The sequence below is a fragment of the Myodes glareolus genome, chromosome 10, assembly GCF_982192425.1.
Source record: "Myodes glareolus chromosome 10, mMyoGla1.1, whole genome shotgun sequence".
Classification (NCBI taxonomy): domain Eukaryota; kingdom Metazoa; phylum Chordata; class Mammalia; order Rodentia; family Cricetidae; genus Myodes; species Myodes glareolus.
In genome coordinates this window covers 49633746-49648092 of record NC_142035.1, presented here as the reverse complement: position 1 = coordinate 49648092, position 14347 = coordinate 49633746, and the positions used below count along the sequence as shown (strand labels likewise).

Here is a 14347-nt window from a genome sequence, read left to right as displayed (position 1 = left end):
CAGCACCCATATGAAGAACAAGGCACGATGGCACACACCTATAATCCTAGCACCAGGGAGAACAAGGCAGGAGGATCCCTGGAGTTCACTGGTCAGCTGGGCTTGCTGAATTGGTGTAATTGCTGTGCCATATTCAGAACACATATTCAGTGCCCCGTCATTCTTTCCCCGTGCTTGGTTTCCATAGTCCTACCCCATCTTGCTTGATGTTCCTTGGGCCTCAGAGAAGGTGACACAGATGTTCCCCTTAGGACCAAGCACTCATTTCCAATACTTTAGCTAGTTATGAGTCCCTGCTTTGACCATTGCCCATTGCTGCAATAGGCCTCTCTAACCACAGCTAAGAACTGCACTAGTCTATGGGTGCAAACACAAATGAGGCAGCTTAGCTAAAGTTGGCAAAGCATCAGTAGTATGTTCATTATAGAACCTGTGACCCACATAGACATAAAAGTTTGGACCAGGTTTGCAATGTGAGGCACATATTCCATCCTGTGGAACAGTCCCCAAATCCTGACGGGAGATAGTTGGTCACTCCCAGAACATTCGTGTCACTGTGGCACCAGGTGATCAGTACTGGGACGTAGGATCTATGGGTGGGTGTGATGGTTGAGGCCTTTCCTCCTGTTCTGCCTAGCCTCGGCTCTTCACTCATTTTGCCCAAATATCAAGCCACCCCACAGGACTTGTTCTGTTGCAATGAGGTAACAAGGTTTATTCTTCTGCCTTAAACAGCTATGAGTGAGGTAGGAAATAAAAACAAATGTACAAGAAAATCTACAAAACCAAAATATGGTTGTTTGAGAAGTTTAAAAAATTAATGAATCACTAGCTGTAATAATGGGAGGGGAACAGTGCACAAATGAACTGGATAGAAACAGATAGATGTGACGATTATATATTTGACAGAGAGAGAGAGTGATGCAGAGGCATTATCCACAACACCATTCCAATAAGCTCAATGCGAGTTTTACTCAGAATAGTTAAGATTGGAAAGAACCCAAATGTCCAGCCATTGGTGAGCAGGTAAATAAGGTGTGGTATGCCCATACAATGGAAATGGCAGGAAGAAATGAAGTACCAATATAAACGGACTTTGAAAATCTATGCTAAGCAATGTAAGCCAGTCACAAAGAACCGCTTATATTATCCTGTTTATAGGAGGTGTCCAGTCTAGGAAAATCTTTAAAAAAAAAAAAAAAGACGAAGTCGAGGAGGGAGAGGGATGAAAGAGAAAGAGATATCTTGATAGAGACACTGTGGGTTAGGGAGAAACCTGGTGCTAGGGAAACCACAGGATGACCCCAGCCAGCTAAGGCTCCTAGCAATAGAGAAGAGGGTGCCTGAACTGGCCTTCCCCTGTAATCAGATTGGTGAATACGCCAACTGTCATCATAGAGCTTTTGTCCAGCAACAGATGGAAGCAGATGCAGAGATCCACACCACGCACCAGGCAGACTTTGTTGACTTCCCATGGGAGCCCTTACCCCTTAGGAGGAGTGGATGGGGGATGGACTGGGGGAGAATTGTGGATGGAATGTAAATTGAAATTTAAAACATTAAAATAAAAAATAAATACATAAAGTAATTAACAGTTACTATAGTAGGGCAAAAGAAAAGACCACTAAAGGGCTTATCTAAACTGACTGTGTTGATAAATCTGTGAGCATTAAAAACCACTGAAGATATAATTTAGATGTATGAATACTATGATGTGAATAAAGTGGTTTAAAAAACAGGATGAGCAGAACAGAGTGAAAGAATGGATGGGACAAACAAGAAACGAAAAGGCATGAGTCTCTTCAAGTACATTCACATTCGTTTTCTGTCTTGCTGCTCTTTTTAAAATTCCTCTGTTTGTATCACATATAGACCAGAGCATTCTCTGTTAAGTTTCTATCAGTGCCCCATGTTCTTAACCAGGGATGCTGTCAGGGAAGCTCTGTAGGGCACAAGCCCTCGCTGCATATACCTATGTCTCAGATTCAGCCCAAAAGGCATGCTAAATTACCACAGTACTGGTCGACACAGGCTCATTTGGAGTATATGCCTCAGCTTTTATTATGCGTCTTGAACCAGGGCCACCAATGCTGGGAGGTTCCTCGTGCTTGTTTTTCGCAAGCCCAGCTCATCACAGTTTCTGTCTGAGGCTTCTTGAAGTCGTTGTTGTAGTAGTTTCCTCTTCCACTGTGTACAGAAGGCAGCAACCTCCAGCTCCTCTGGATCTGAGGAAGGCCGTCTCAAACCCTGCAGGAGTGGAAGGATAGTCGGGCTCAGCCCTGGGGACCCTAGTGGAGCTTGCTCTTGTGGGGTTCCTTCTAGAGTCACAGCTCTCATACAGCATCAAGTCTCATGTGTGAAGGGGGCTAGAGACCACCCACCCTGGAAGGAGGTGAAAAGTAGAGCAAAGGGCTTTAGATTTATCCCAGTGAAATAAATGTTCTGAGATCATCACCAATTCTTTTACATTCTCTCTCAGCAGTTAAGAACATTGGCTGCTCTTCCTGAGGACCCAGGTCCAATTCCCAGCACCCATATGATAGCTCACAACCCCCTCTAACTCCTCTTTCCAGGGACCCAGTGTTCTCTTCTGGCTTCCTTGGACACCAAGCACAACATATGTACACAGACATATATGCAGGTTAGAATACCCACACATAGTAAAATAGATTTTTCCCTCCCCATCCAAATTTTTCCTCTGCTTGTGTCTTGCACACAAAGAACTGAAATAGGAAATTGGATATGATTTAGTCTACCTCACAGATGGTCCCTGACTTATGATTACCATTTACAGCCTTCCAGCTTTGAAATATGATTATGTCTTAAGCTATTACTATTAGGTGTGAGGACTTGGAGACAGGGCTCAGCAGTGAAGGGCACTGGCTGGTCTTCTAGAGTACCTGGCTTTGATTCCCCGTATCTGCATGCTGGCTCACAGTCATCTGTAGCTCCAGTTCCAGGAGGGTCTAACACCCCTCCTCCCAAAACCGCCTCCGAGGGCACTGCATACATGTGGTACTCAGACACACATGCAGGCAAAACATACACATAAAATAAAAACTAAGTAATTTTTAAGAATTAGGTTAAACTATTAATGTGTTTTCTATGTTTTTGTTTGTTAGCTTTTTTTCCCTTCTTTTTCCTTTTTGACACAAGGTCTCATCACTATGTATCCCAGTCTAGCCTCCAACTTCCAATCTTCTTACTTCAGCCTCCTGACTGCTGGGATTACAGGTGTGAGTCACCATGTCCAGCCTAAAATGCATTTATGACTTAACTATATTTTCAACTTGTGGTGGGCTCATAGGGACATAACTCCATCAGGAGTCAAGAGGCAACCATACAGTTGAGGTGTTTCAGCCCTTCAGAGGAGGTAGGATTTAAGTTCAGGTCTGAAGAAGAAGCAGCCAGGCCTGGGAAGAAGTGATGAGGGCAGAGGTAGGCCTCACACAGAGGCCCTATGCAATCTCTTATTTATTTACTTAATCTATTTTTGATTTGGGTTTTGTGTTGCTTTGAGATGGGGTCTCATGTTGCCCAGGCTGACCTCCAGTTTGCTGTGTACCTAAAGATAATTTTGAACTTCAGATCCTCCTGCATCCACCTCCTGTGTCCTACATCACACCCGGGGAGATGCTCTCTTGGGCATGCCAATAGTGTCCATCAAAAGCTGTTGCTTAAGATGCGGGAAGCCAGAAAAGTATTGTTTTCCCCCCAATGAGACAGTCAGTCATTACACAAAACTGCTTTCTTGAATCTATTTGAGAACTGAGTTTGAGGTTCTCCAGCCTTAGATGTATTGGAAAACAGACTTCTCTGAGAAGAGATGGAAATAGGACTTGTTTGCACAAGACTCAGCCTGCAGGGGAGACAGAGCAGCCATGTAATTGAAAGTAAGGTTTGGGGGAAAGTTTTAACAGGGCTATAAATGTAGCTCAGTGGGAGAGCACCTGTCTAGTCTCTCCAGGGCACTGACTTTGACCTCCAGAACTGAGAAATAAAATGAACAAATTGCTAATGTCTAAATTGGATTAGTGTGAGTATAGTGTGCATCCACAAAAAAGGTCCGTGTGTCCTCAGAGTTTTCTGTCTAAGACCTCACCTGATGCTCCTGAGAAAGTCTCGGGTCAGGAGAGGGGACTAAGAACACCTCTGTAAGATGCAGGCTTTGGGGAAGGGAGCAACTCTTCCATGAATGAATCACTGTGGATATGTCCTTTTTAGTGAATGGAAGTCTTCGGCTATTGAGGAAAGGACAGTAAACCAAACACAAGGTAAGCCTGAAACCCTCAGTGATTGCAACAATAAAATTCAAATTAGGTCAATGTCTGGTGCCTGGAAGACATGAATATATATGTAGATTTTATTTAGGATTTACAAATCTACATGCAATGTCAAGTTTCCAATGGAAAGTTATGAGACATGCAAACAAAACACTCCCCATCCATTGTCAAGAAACAACAAAAGTCAAATCCCCTAGATCAGCTAGAGTCAGATCTGAGCCTGTTATCAGAGTAGAAACAAAATATCTCTACAATTAATATCTTCATGACTTTAATTGAACTGTGAACAAAAAATGTACAGGTAAATAATAAATCCTACAAAAGAAAAAAAATTATCTAAACCTGTTAGTAAACATTGACAACCTCAGCACTCAGGAGACTGAGGTAAAAAGACCCTGAGTTAAAGGTCAGGCTGAGTTACACACTGGGTTTGAAGCCAGCGTGGGCTATCTATGATCTTATCTCAAAAAACAAACACTTCATTCGACTAACTAAACAAACAAAGGGAAATCTGAAACAGAAGAAAACACAGCAAAGGTGTGCGGAGCGGAGCGCTATGGTAGGCTCATCTGCAGACTGAGTATGGCTAAAGAAGTGTTGAATTTAAGACCAGGCTAACAGAAAACATGCAAACAAACCAACGGGAAGTGAGGTCACTGGTTTGGAAGGAACAAAGTGAACTAGCTAAGAGAAGGTATCTTGGTGACTGCCTGGTATTCGCTAGGTCCCTGTGGCACTCACCCGGAGACAGGCAGCTTCTGCAGCCGTCACAGCCTTGGAGACTGCCTGGAGGAGTCGCTGTGCATTGTCTACAAGGAGCTCTTCAGAGGATTTGCTTCTAGCCAGGGAGGCCTTTACCCTAGGGGGGTTGGGAAAGAAAGAAGTCTTTAACCCGGGTTAGGAGGCAATTGCCAATAAATTCCGGTGTTTACGAGGGAAGCCCCATACAGAAAGTTGAGACACTTTGGTGGGAATATTCAGGGAAAGGGTGTGTGTGTGTGTGTGTGTGTGTGTGTGTGTGTGTGTGTGCACGCGCGCGCACGACAGAGAGCAATGTAAAATGTTTTCCTCAATTGTCGTCCCCTACCCCCATTTTTGTTATTGAGACACCGTCTCTCGCCAAGCCAGGAGCTAACGGGTTTGGCTATAGCAGCAAACCCTGGAGAACCCCCTGTCTTCACCTCCTCAGCCCTGGGGTTAGACCTACATACCGCCACACCCAGTCTGTAGACGGGAATCAAACTCAAGTCCTCCTCACGCAGGATTTGTCTCCATAGTCCCAGGGGAAGACTACTCTAAGAGCTTAGGTTAGCATTTTTCAGTGAAAACTTTTGCTTTAATGCCAAGAAAATGTGTGTCATATAGCACCTATAATGACAAAGAAGAGTATGTTGTTCATGGAAATAACTGGGTAGAGGCAACGAAACAGATGCCAGCTGCCATCAAAGCGTGAAAGAGAATAAACCATGCACAGGACTGTATGCAGGCTGATGTTGGGGGAACTGCCTCTTCTAGGGCTCACCAGTTCCCAGAAAGAGCAAATGACTTACCTGCAAACACAGCTTCCAAATCCAAAATAATCAGTCCTACACACGCTTTGCCTGCTCATTTGGCCTTGCCCATTCCTTCCGGCGAGAACCCAGTGAATGCTTTGCCTGTTTCCCCCTAGCACTTCCTGCCGGGTGACACAGGGAAGTTTTTTTGTGTAGTTCCCCCTGCTTGGCACCATGTGCCTTGTGTCTATGGAGGTGGTCTCATTTTGATGATAAAACTGATTTGTTTGTGGTGGTCATTTTTATATTTATGTCTTATGTAGAAAAAATATTGGCAGCTAATCTTGAGTGCTATGCAGCTGACAAAGGGGAAAGATGCCAGCCAGCCACTGAGGAAACAAGATGTGTAGAAAATGAAGTACTGCCATAGCCACATGGTAATACAGAGAAATGGGTTAATTTAAGATGTAAGAGCTAGCTATAAATACAACTGAGTCAACAACCAAACAGTGTTGTAATTAATACAGTTTCTGTGTGATTATTCGGGTGTCTGGAAAACAAAGACACCGTCTCCGTTCACATGAGATGATTGTGCGTCTGAAATGTATTTCCTAGAGAGCAGTTGCCAAGTTTTATTATTATTTTTTAAAGATTTATTTTCGTATGTGTGAGTGTCTTGCCTGTATGTATACACATGTACCTTGTGTGTACCTGGTGTCCATGAAGGCCAGAAGAAGACGCCAATCACCAGGAAATGGAGTTAACAGTTGTGCACCATCATGTGGGTGCTGGGAATCAAACCTCTGTTCTCTAAAGAGGAGCCAGTGCTCTTAACCATGGGGCCATCCTACAAGTTGTTCTGATTTCCCTATGTTCTCTGGCATGGACGTGCATGCATGTACACTAAATAAACGAATAAATAAATACACGTAAAAACACTCTAGCTTGAGCAATGTCATTTTTCTTTCTCACCATGGGAATGTAATGTAAGAGTTTAGCTGCTGCATGAGTCCCTGGCTACCAGACAACGTCCTGGTGGTCGGACCTAGGGTCACGCACTGAGGAAGTAGTGAGCTTACATCAGAAGTGGGCATTGGCACCACATACCCTGCTCTGAACTCCCTTCCCTGTCCCTGCCTGAGAATCAGCCTGGCTGCAGAATTATGCTGTTAAACCTCCCTCCCCTTCAGAAAGGTGCAAGAAGAGACTCCCCCTTCCTGCTATGTGACCTTTCCCTGCTGCTGTCCGTCTGTCCATAGCATTAAATAAATCTTGCAAGCTCAAGGAACCATGTCTGCCTTGCTGCCCTCTCCCACATCCGAGACATTTCACTCACAATTGACAGTAGGTTTAACAGTCCAGCCTTTCCATAGAGAAGACTGTTACCACTGGGAGTTTCTTAGTGTGTCACTGCAGGTTCTAATGGTCTCAGGTCAAAATAAAAGTGTTATAATTCTGTTATGCTGTGTAATTTATATCAACAGGAAAGCTGTAATAGGGAGACAATTAATAAAATTGACTCAGCTCCAGAATTGAGGCATATTAAATGGCTTTTTCTTTTTGGGGGGTGCTGTGTGAGACAGGGTCTCATGTAGCCCAAGCTGACTTCAACCTCACTCTGTAGCCAAGGATGGCCGTGAGCATCTGCCTTTTCCTTCTGAATGCTAGGATTATAGGTGCACACTGTCATTCCCAGTTTATAGGTGTTAGCCTTACCACGTGCCCCGTACTGATAGCTTTTCTGTTTTCACTCACCGTATTCGCTTGTTTATTGAAATAGGGTTTTTTGTAGCTTTAACTAGACTTGAGCTCACTATGGAGCCAAGGCAGACCTTGAACTCCTGGCCTTCCTGCCTCTACCTTCCAAATGCTGAGGTTACAGGTGTGTACCCCCATGCCCAAGCCAATCACTTGTTACTGACATACAGTCAGGAGTCAGTGACAGGCATCCATCTGAGAACTATGTTGTTGGGTGATTTCCTCTTGGTGTGACTATCACAGGGTGTACTTCCACAAACTAAGATGGCTGTGCTGTTATCACATGATTAACCTATGAAACCAGCATCACATATGCAGTCTTCCGCTGTCCAAAATGTCACTGTGTACCACGTTTTTAAAGATAGTTGGCTTTTTCATTAGATACGATTAACATAAAAACAGAGGACTAATTGTCAAAATTTCCACGTGGTTACAAAGAAAGGATGTCAGTCACTTGTGCCAAAGGCTAACTACCCCTGAAGTGTTGTGAGCTCAGCCATGCCATAGAGTAAGGGCCTGTGTTCTGCATGGGGGAGGGAACCAGTGTAAACTCTAGAAGGGTAAGTCACTAAACATATACAAATAACTCACCCTCCATCCCCACTGGGCCTCACAAAACTTAGCCATGCTCTGGCGAGCTGCTTCCTACCTGGAGATGATGCTGAGCTGGCTGCTCATGGTTTGAATCTGCTCCCCCAGACACAGGAGCTCGCGGGAGCATCTGAGATCTATGCAGTTCTTCGCCATGATGTGAATGAGTCTGGCGATGTTTTTTCCGGAAGCTGAGATGTTTCTGCCTGAGGCAATGAGCTGATCTTTGGTCTATATCAGAGAAGGAAGTGTGGGAAGTAGGCAAACACTGCCTGCCCAGGTTTCCCCCGAAACATCAGTGACAAATCAAATGCTTGCCCTCAGCTTTCTTGGCTCAGCTCCTTCTGCCCCTGGAAAGGAGTGTGTTTGAGCCTAAACCACCATCTCCTGAGTCAACTCTAAGGGCTTTCTCTTGCATTAGAAAGAACCTGACTGAACGAGGAACAATCTTCTTCCTGTGTGGGGGCAGCAGAAGACCAGGACCCAGACTCCTAGGCTCACATATCCCAGGCTGACCTCGAACTCCTGATATAGCTGACGATAGCTTTGGACTTCTGACTTGAGAGTACTGGAATAGCCAGCGTGTACCACTGTGCTTGGCTTATGTGGTGCTTGGGGTTGAATCATGGCCTTGTGCATGCTAGGTAAGTGTTCTACCAAACGAGCTCTACCAAATAACCCCAGCCCTAATTAGATATTTTCTGTCTTATTTTTTGTTTCACTCAAGAGCACAATACTTCAATTATTTAAAAAAGAGAGAGAGAGAGAGAGAGAGATTGGTATTACGATCAGGATGTGAGATTGGGGAACTCGGGTGAATTCTGCATAGCCACGTCCTACCAGAAGCAAACCCCACTCTTAAAATGGTCCTTGGATTGTACATCTCTCCATAAACACAAGGGATTCGGGGCATGCAAGTTCCTAGATTCTTAGCCACACATCCCTACAGACACCTGAGTCCTATTTAAATCAGAACAACCGGATTTGAAAATACATCCTGGAAAGCCACATCTCTTTTGGTGGCCTTGGGGGTCTCTGATTTAGCCAGATTTCGACTGGCTGGGAGGAGGGACCCAACAATGGAAGATCTGAGTCTTGGTGTAATGGAGGCTCTGGGGTGTCCTTCCCTTTTCTCCTGAACCCTCTGTCCTGCCCCAGGATAGGAAAGTCAGATCCCTTGGAGCCATCTGTACCTGGTAGACCCATGCTGGAAGAAGAGGGTTACAGAGTGGGGATAGGCTCACGGTGGAAGTCAGCTTCTAGAAGCTAGTGGGGAAAGGCTCTTCCCCTCCAGGGATGCCAGCCATAATGGACTAGCTTTCAAGAGAACTCAGCCCTCTCTGTCATCCTGAGGGGGAGACAGTGTTCCAGATGGAAATAACGGGCTGCTGAAGTGGCTCTGGGGAAAGGGCACTTGCAAATGCTTTGTACTCTGAGCTTGAAACCCACAAAAACAGAAGGCATTGATGCCACAAAGCTGTCCTCTGACCTCCATAGGCATGCCATGGCCCGTCTACCCCTCCCTGGGTCATGCACACATAGGGGAATAATGACACTTAAAAGTAAAATTTATCCTGGGTGGTGGTGGTGCACATCTTTAATCCCAGCACTCAAGAGGCAGAGGCAGGCGGATCTCTGTGAGTTCGAGGCCAGCCTAGTCTACAAGAGCAAGTTCCAGGACAGACTCCAAAGTTACAGAGAAACCCTGTCTCGAAAAACCAAAAAAAAAAAAAAAAAAAAAAAAAAAGGAAAATTTAAAAGGTATAAATAACACTCTTGACTCACTGTTCTGGGAAATGAATAGCTCCTTGATTTTTTACTAATTTTACTGCATTGAAGATTTGGCAAAATTATCTTCCCTGATATAATTGATAATAACCACAGTAGCCAAGCCAGAAAGAGGAGGGGAGGAGAGAAGTGAGGTGGATTTTACAGAGATGGGGTACTGACAGGATTTTCAGTGTGACCCTTCCTTCCAGCACTGTCTAGGAATGCCAAGACACCACTTCCCCACGTGGCACCCAATCACCCACCACCATGACCTGCTGAAGATCAAGTACCAGAACGCGCCCTCTCTTCCTCAGGCTCTGAGCCATCAGGAGCACCTCTTTGGCCATCTCTTGTGTGATCTGGGTGATTCTGTTCTCGCTGTCTGCACCGCCATCCTCTGGAACAATCTGGTCCATCTGAGCAGGAGGCAGAGAGGGGCTGCCGCGCTGGTGCTGAAAGAAGATGGTCAGAGGGTTGGAACAACACAGTTTCTGACATTCGAGCTGCTGAGCTGCAGTGAGGATGCTTTTCTCTCTCTCTCTCTCTCTCTCTCTCTCTCTCTCTCTCTCTCTCTCTCTGTGTGTGTGTGTGTGTGTGTGTGTGTGTGGTGTGTGTCCATACACATGTGGAGGCCAGTGTTACTTAGGAGATGTCCACGTTGCTTTTTGAGGCGGACTCTACCTTTGGACTGGACCAGGGATTTGCCCACTTCTGCCTTCTCCCCCCTCCCCACCGTGCTGGGATTACAAGTGTGTAACACGACAGTGTACCTAAATTTTTAACCTGGGACTAGAGTTTAAGTCCTCACACTTGTGCAGTGTCTAAGCTAGAGTTTCTATTGCTGTGAAGAGACACCGTGACCACGGTAACTCTTTTAAAGGAAAACATTTAACTGAGGTGGTGGCTTACGGTTTCAGGGGTTCGGTCAGTCCTTTGTCATCGTGGTTGGGAGCACGGTGGCTGGGAATATTATAGTGTGCTGGCAGGCATGGTGCTGGAGAGGTAGCTCAGCTTTCTACATCTTGTGCAAGCAACAGGATGTGGTCTGAGATACTGGGCGTGGCTTGAACATGTATGAGACCTCAAAGCCTGCCTCCATAGTGACACACTCCCACCAACAAGGCCACACCTACTTCAACAAAGCCACACCTCCTAATGGTGCCCCTCCCTCTGGGGGCCATTTTCTTTCACACCACCACAAGCAGTAAGTGCTTTATCAACTGAGCACTCCCCCTCACCCCGTCCCCTCAATTACATTTTAAATAATTTTAAAGAAGGCACAAGGGAATCAGGCGGATTTCCTGAGTCCTCAAAGCCCTGGGCAATCTTCTATTTGTACTGTAGGGAAGCAACAAGGAGAGACATGATCCCCTGTGAGTGTGTACTCTGACTGAAACATGGCGTCCTTGAATCTCAATCTAGGCAGCATAGTGTATTTCATTCCTATGAGTGTTCAGGCTTACGAGGGAGAAGAAAGAACATGTAGCCTCCTGAAGAGAACTTAGGGCTGCTGACAGCCCAGGAAGAAATGAATTAGTCTTTCTCAGCCTTGGCCAGGGAAGCCACTCTCCGCAGTTACCATGCCTGACTCGTTAACTAGTCAACGTGCTGAGAATTAGTGACAGGTGAGTGTTCAGCCCTAAGTGAGACATCAGAACTGACACCCCACCGAGGCCTAGGAACACTGAGGAAGAGCAGACTATAAGAACTGAAGGATGAGGGGCTGGAGAGATGGCTCAGTGGTTAAGAGCACTGCCTGCTCTTCCAAAGGTCCTGAGTTCAATTCCCAGCAACCACATGGTGGCTCACAATCATCTGTAGTGAGGTCTGGCACCCTCTTCTGGCCTGCAGACATACACACAGACAGAATATTGTATACATAATAAATAAATAAATATTTTAAAAAAAAGAACTGAAGGATGAGGAGCTATCAAGGTTGCCTTCTGGACACAGTACGGCCACTGCGCTCATGGACCCACCACAGTTATGATTACCTGTACAAAATCAAGCCAACACGAACAGTTAGTTTTCCAGCAGGCAGCACTGATGGGATTCAGTTTTGTGTGTTTGTTTGGTTTCGGTTTTGGTTTTTGATTGTTTGTTTTGTTTTGTTTTGTTTTTTTAAATCTATTTGTTTAATATATACTTGTGTTTTGCCTGTTTCTATATTCTGTATGACGGTGTCAGATCTCCTGGAACTGGAGTTGCAGACTGTTGTAAGCTGCCATGTGGTTGCTGGGAATTGAACCCTGGTTCTCTGGAAGAGCAGTCAGCGCTCTTAACCGCTGACCCATCTCTCCAGTCCCTGGTTTTTGTTTTTGTTTTTGTTTTGTTAGGAGGAGGGGCTGGAGAGAAGGCTCAGCAGTTAAGAGCATTGGCTTTTCTTCAAGGGGACCCAGGTTCAAATCCTAGCACACATTTGGTAGTTCAGAACCATCTGTAATTTCCTTCCAGGGAATCTGATGCCCCTTTCGGGCCCTAGGTCACCGCATGCATGTGGTACACAGAAATACAGATAAACAAAACCCTCATACATATAAATAAAAATAGGGATCCGGACATAGTGGTGTTCATCTTCAATCCCAGCACTTGGGAGCCAAGACAGGCAGATCTCTGTGAGTTCAAAGCTAATCTGGCCTACATAGAGTTCTAGTCTAGCCAGGATTACACAGTGAGACCACAGGTCTGAGACAACTCCAAAGGGGGTGGGGAGGAGATGAAGTGGGAGTAGGAGAGGGGACCTGTGGGTCAAATCGGAGGTGATGGTTGGGGATGGAGACGGGTAAGATACATTATTCACTTGTGTAAAACTGTCAAAGAATAAAGGATGTTCATCTTCTAAAAAGGAGATTCAGGAATCCTTGGATGTTTCAACTTGAACTCGCTCACACCCATCCTATTCCGAAGGTCTTCACAGTAAATAACAATGTTTTTTTAAAAAAAGAAAGAAAGAAAGAAAGAAAGAAAGAAAGAAAGAAAGAAAGAAAGAAAGAAAAAGACAAAAACAAAAAAACAAACTTGATTTTGGCTTCCTCCTAAGGAAACAGCAGCCCCGACATCTGAAAAGTAGGCTGGACCTGACTTTTTTAGATGTGGTTTTTCTATCAGATCTTTAGTGATGCCTTTCCTATGTCTTTCTGACGCCAGAATCAAGACAAATTGTCCTACACTGGAAGTGACCCCAATAACAAAGCATTGAAGATATCCTTGGTTGTCTCTTCTCCTCAGATAGGCGCCAAACTCCAGAACTGGGAGCCAATTCACTTTCTTTTCTCTACAAGTCACCTCATCTGTGGTGCTCTGTAGCAGCCCTGTGGAGGGGGCTAGGACCCTCAGCTAGCGAGTACTAGTAAATCGCCTGTCTTTGCTGGGGTTTCTGTCTTGCTTTTCAATTAAAGCATCCTTCTGAAAATGACTGATGTCACCTGCTTCAGCAATGGCCTGACTTTAGATCAGGATGTCCCTATGTGCTGGGAGTGGAAGGCAGAGGCCTTTTCCAGCGAGGCTCACCTGTCAGCCTGCTGGGAGCTGGGAAGGCAGGAGGAGCTGAAAAGAAGGAAATGATGAAGAATTCACTGACCAGGAATTCAGCAGCAGTGACTGAAGACCACGGAGAATGGACATGGTGGTCTGGAGCAAAGAGTGGGTGTGGCTGGGTGAATGAGCATGGCCCCCATTCACTCATGTGTTTGAATATTTGGTCCCAGTTAGTGGGACTTTTGAAGAAGGGCGAGGAGGTGTGGCCATCTTGGAGGAGGCGTATCACTAGGTGTGTCCCTTTTGCGGTTCCAGCAGCCTCCCACCATTCCCAGGATGTTCTCCAAGCTTCCTGTCACCATACCTTCAACTCACCGTCATGGACCTTAAGCCTCTGAAACCGTTATGTCAATTAAACCCTTGCTTTTTCAAACTGACTTGATCATGATGTTTTATCACTATCACAGCAATAGAAACCCCAACTGAAATGGTGAGGAAGCTTGGGAAAGGGCCTTTTTAGCACCTACCAGAGACTTTCAGCAATCAAATCTAGATAGGACTCCAAACTTTTCAACATGGGCCGAGGATTGTGTGATAGAGACTCTAGACCCAGAGTCTGAAAGCTGGCTACCCGGCGTCTCCCTACCCTGCCGCCCTGCCTTGCAGCTATGGGAGACACTTCTGATGCATTGACAGAAACCGGAGGCAAGTCGGTGAGTGGGTGGCGTCAGTAGTGTGTGCTGATGGCTACAGAGAGCCAGGGAAGGGGAGAGAAGTCTGGAGGCTGTTTGGATTTATGAGACTGAGAGATGAGCAGACGAGCCTAAAGCTGTTGGGTCACGGAGTCCCCTTGCGTGGAAGTGACATTTTGATGAGAGAACAGCATGGGGGTGGCATGGTCAGCTTTCTCCTGGGCAAAGCCCTATGGAGTTTTGGGAGATTGTGCTTAGCCATCCGTAAGGTCACGGTGGGGAT

The 14347-nt window shown here is 45.6% G+C and overlaps 1 protein-coding gene across 3 annotated transcripts in view; it reads right to left on the bottom strand.

Annotated features, from left to right (window-relative positions):
• Nucleotides 1-2033: 2033 nt before the first annotated feature.
• The window catches only part of LOC125416673 (uncharacterized), a 31035-nt gene continuing 18721 nt past the window's right edge, over nucleotides 2034-14347 (bottom strand). The window contains exons 5-8 of one of the 3 annotated variants that reach the window (XM_087911213.1): nucleotides 10159-10347; nucleotides 8184-8356; nucleotides 5025-5142; nucleotides 2034-2247 (exon numbers count right to left, since the gene is read on the bottom strand). In XM_087911213.1, the coding sequence (XP_087767339.1) occupies nucleotides 2062-2247; nucleotides 5025-5142; nucleotides 8184-8356; nucleotides 10159-10347 (666 nt within the window). In that variant the 3' untranslated portion in view covers nucleotides 2034-2061. The remainder of the gene's footprint in view (nucleotides 2248-5024; nucleotides 5143-8183; nucleotides 8357-10158; nucleotides 10348-14347) is intronic. The other 2 variants (XM_087911214.1, XM_087911215.1) reach the window with 2 other exon arrangements.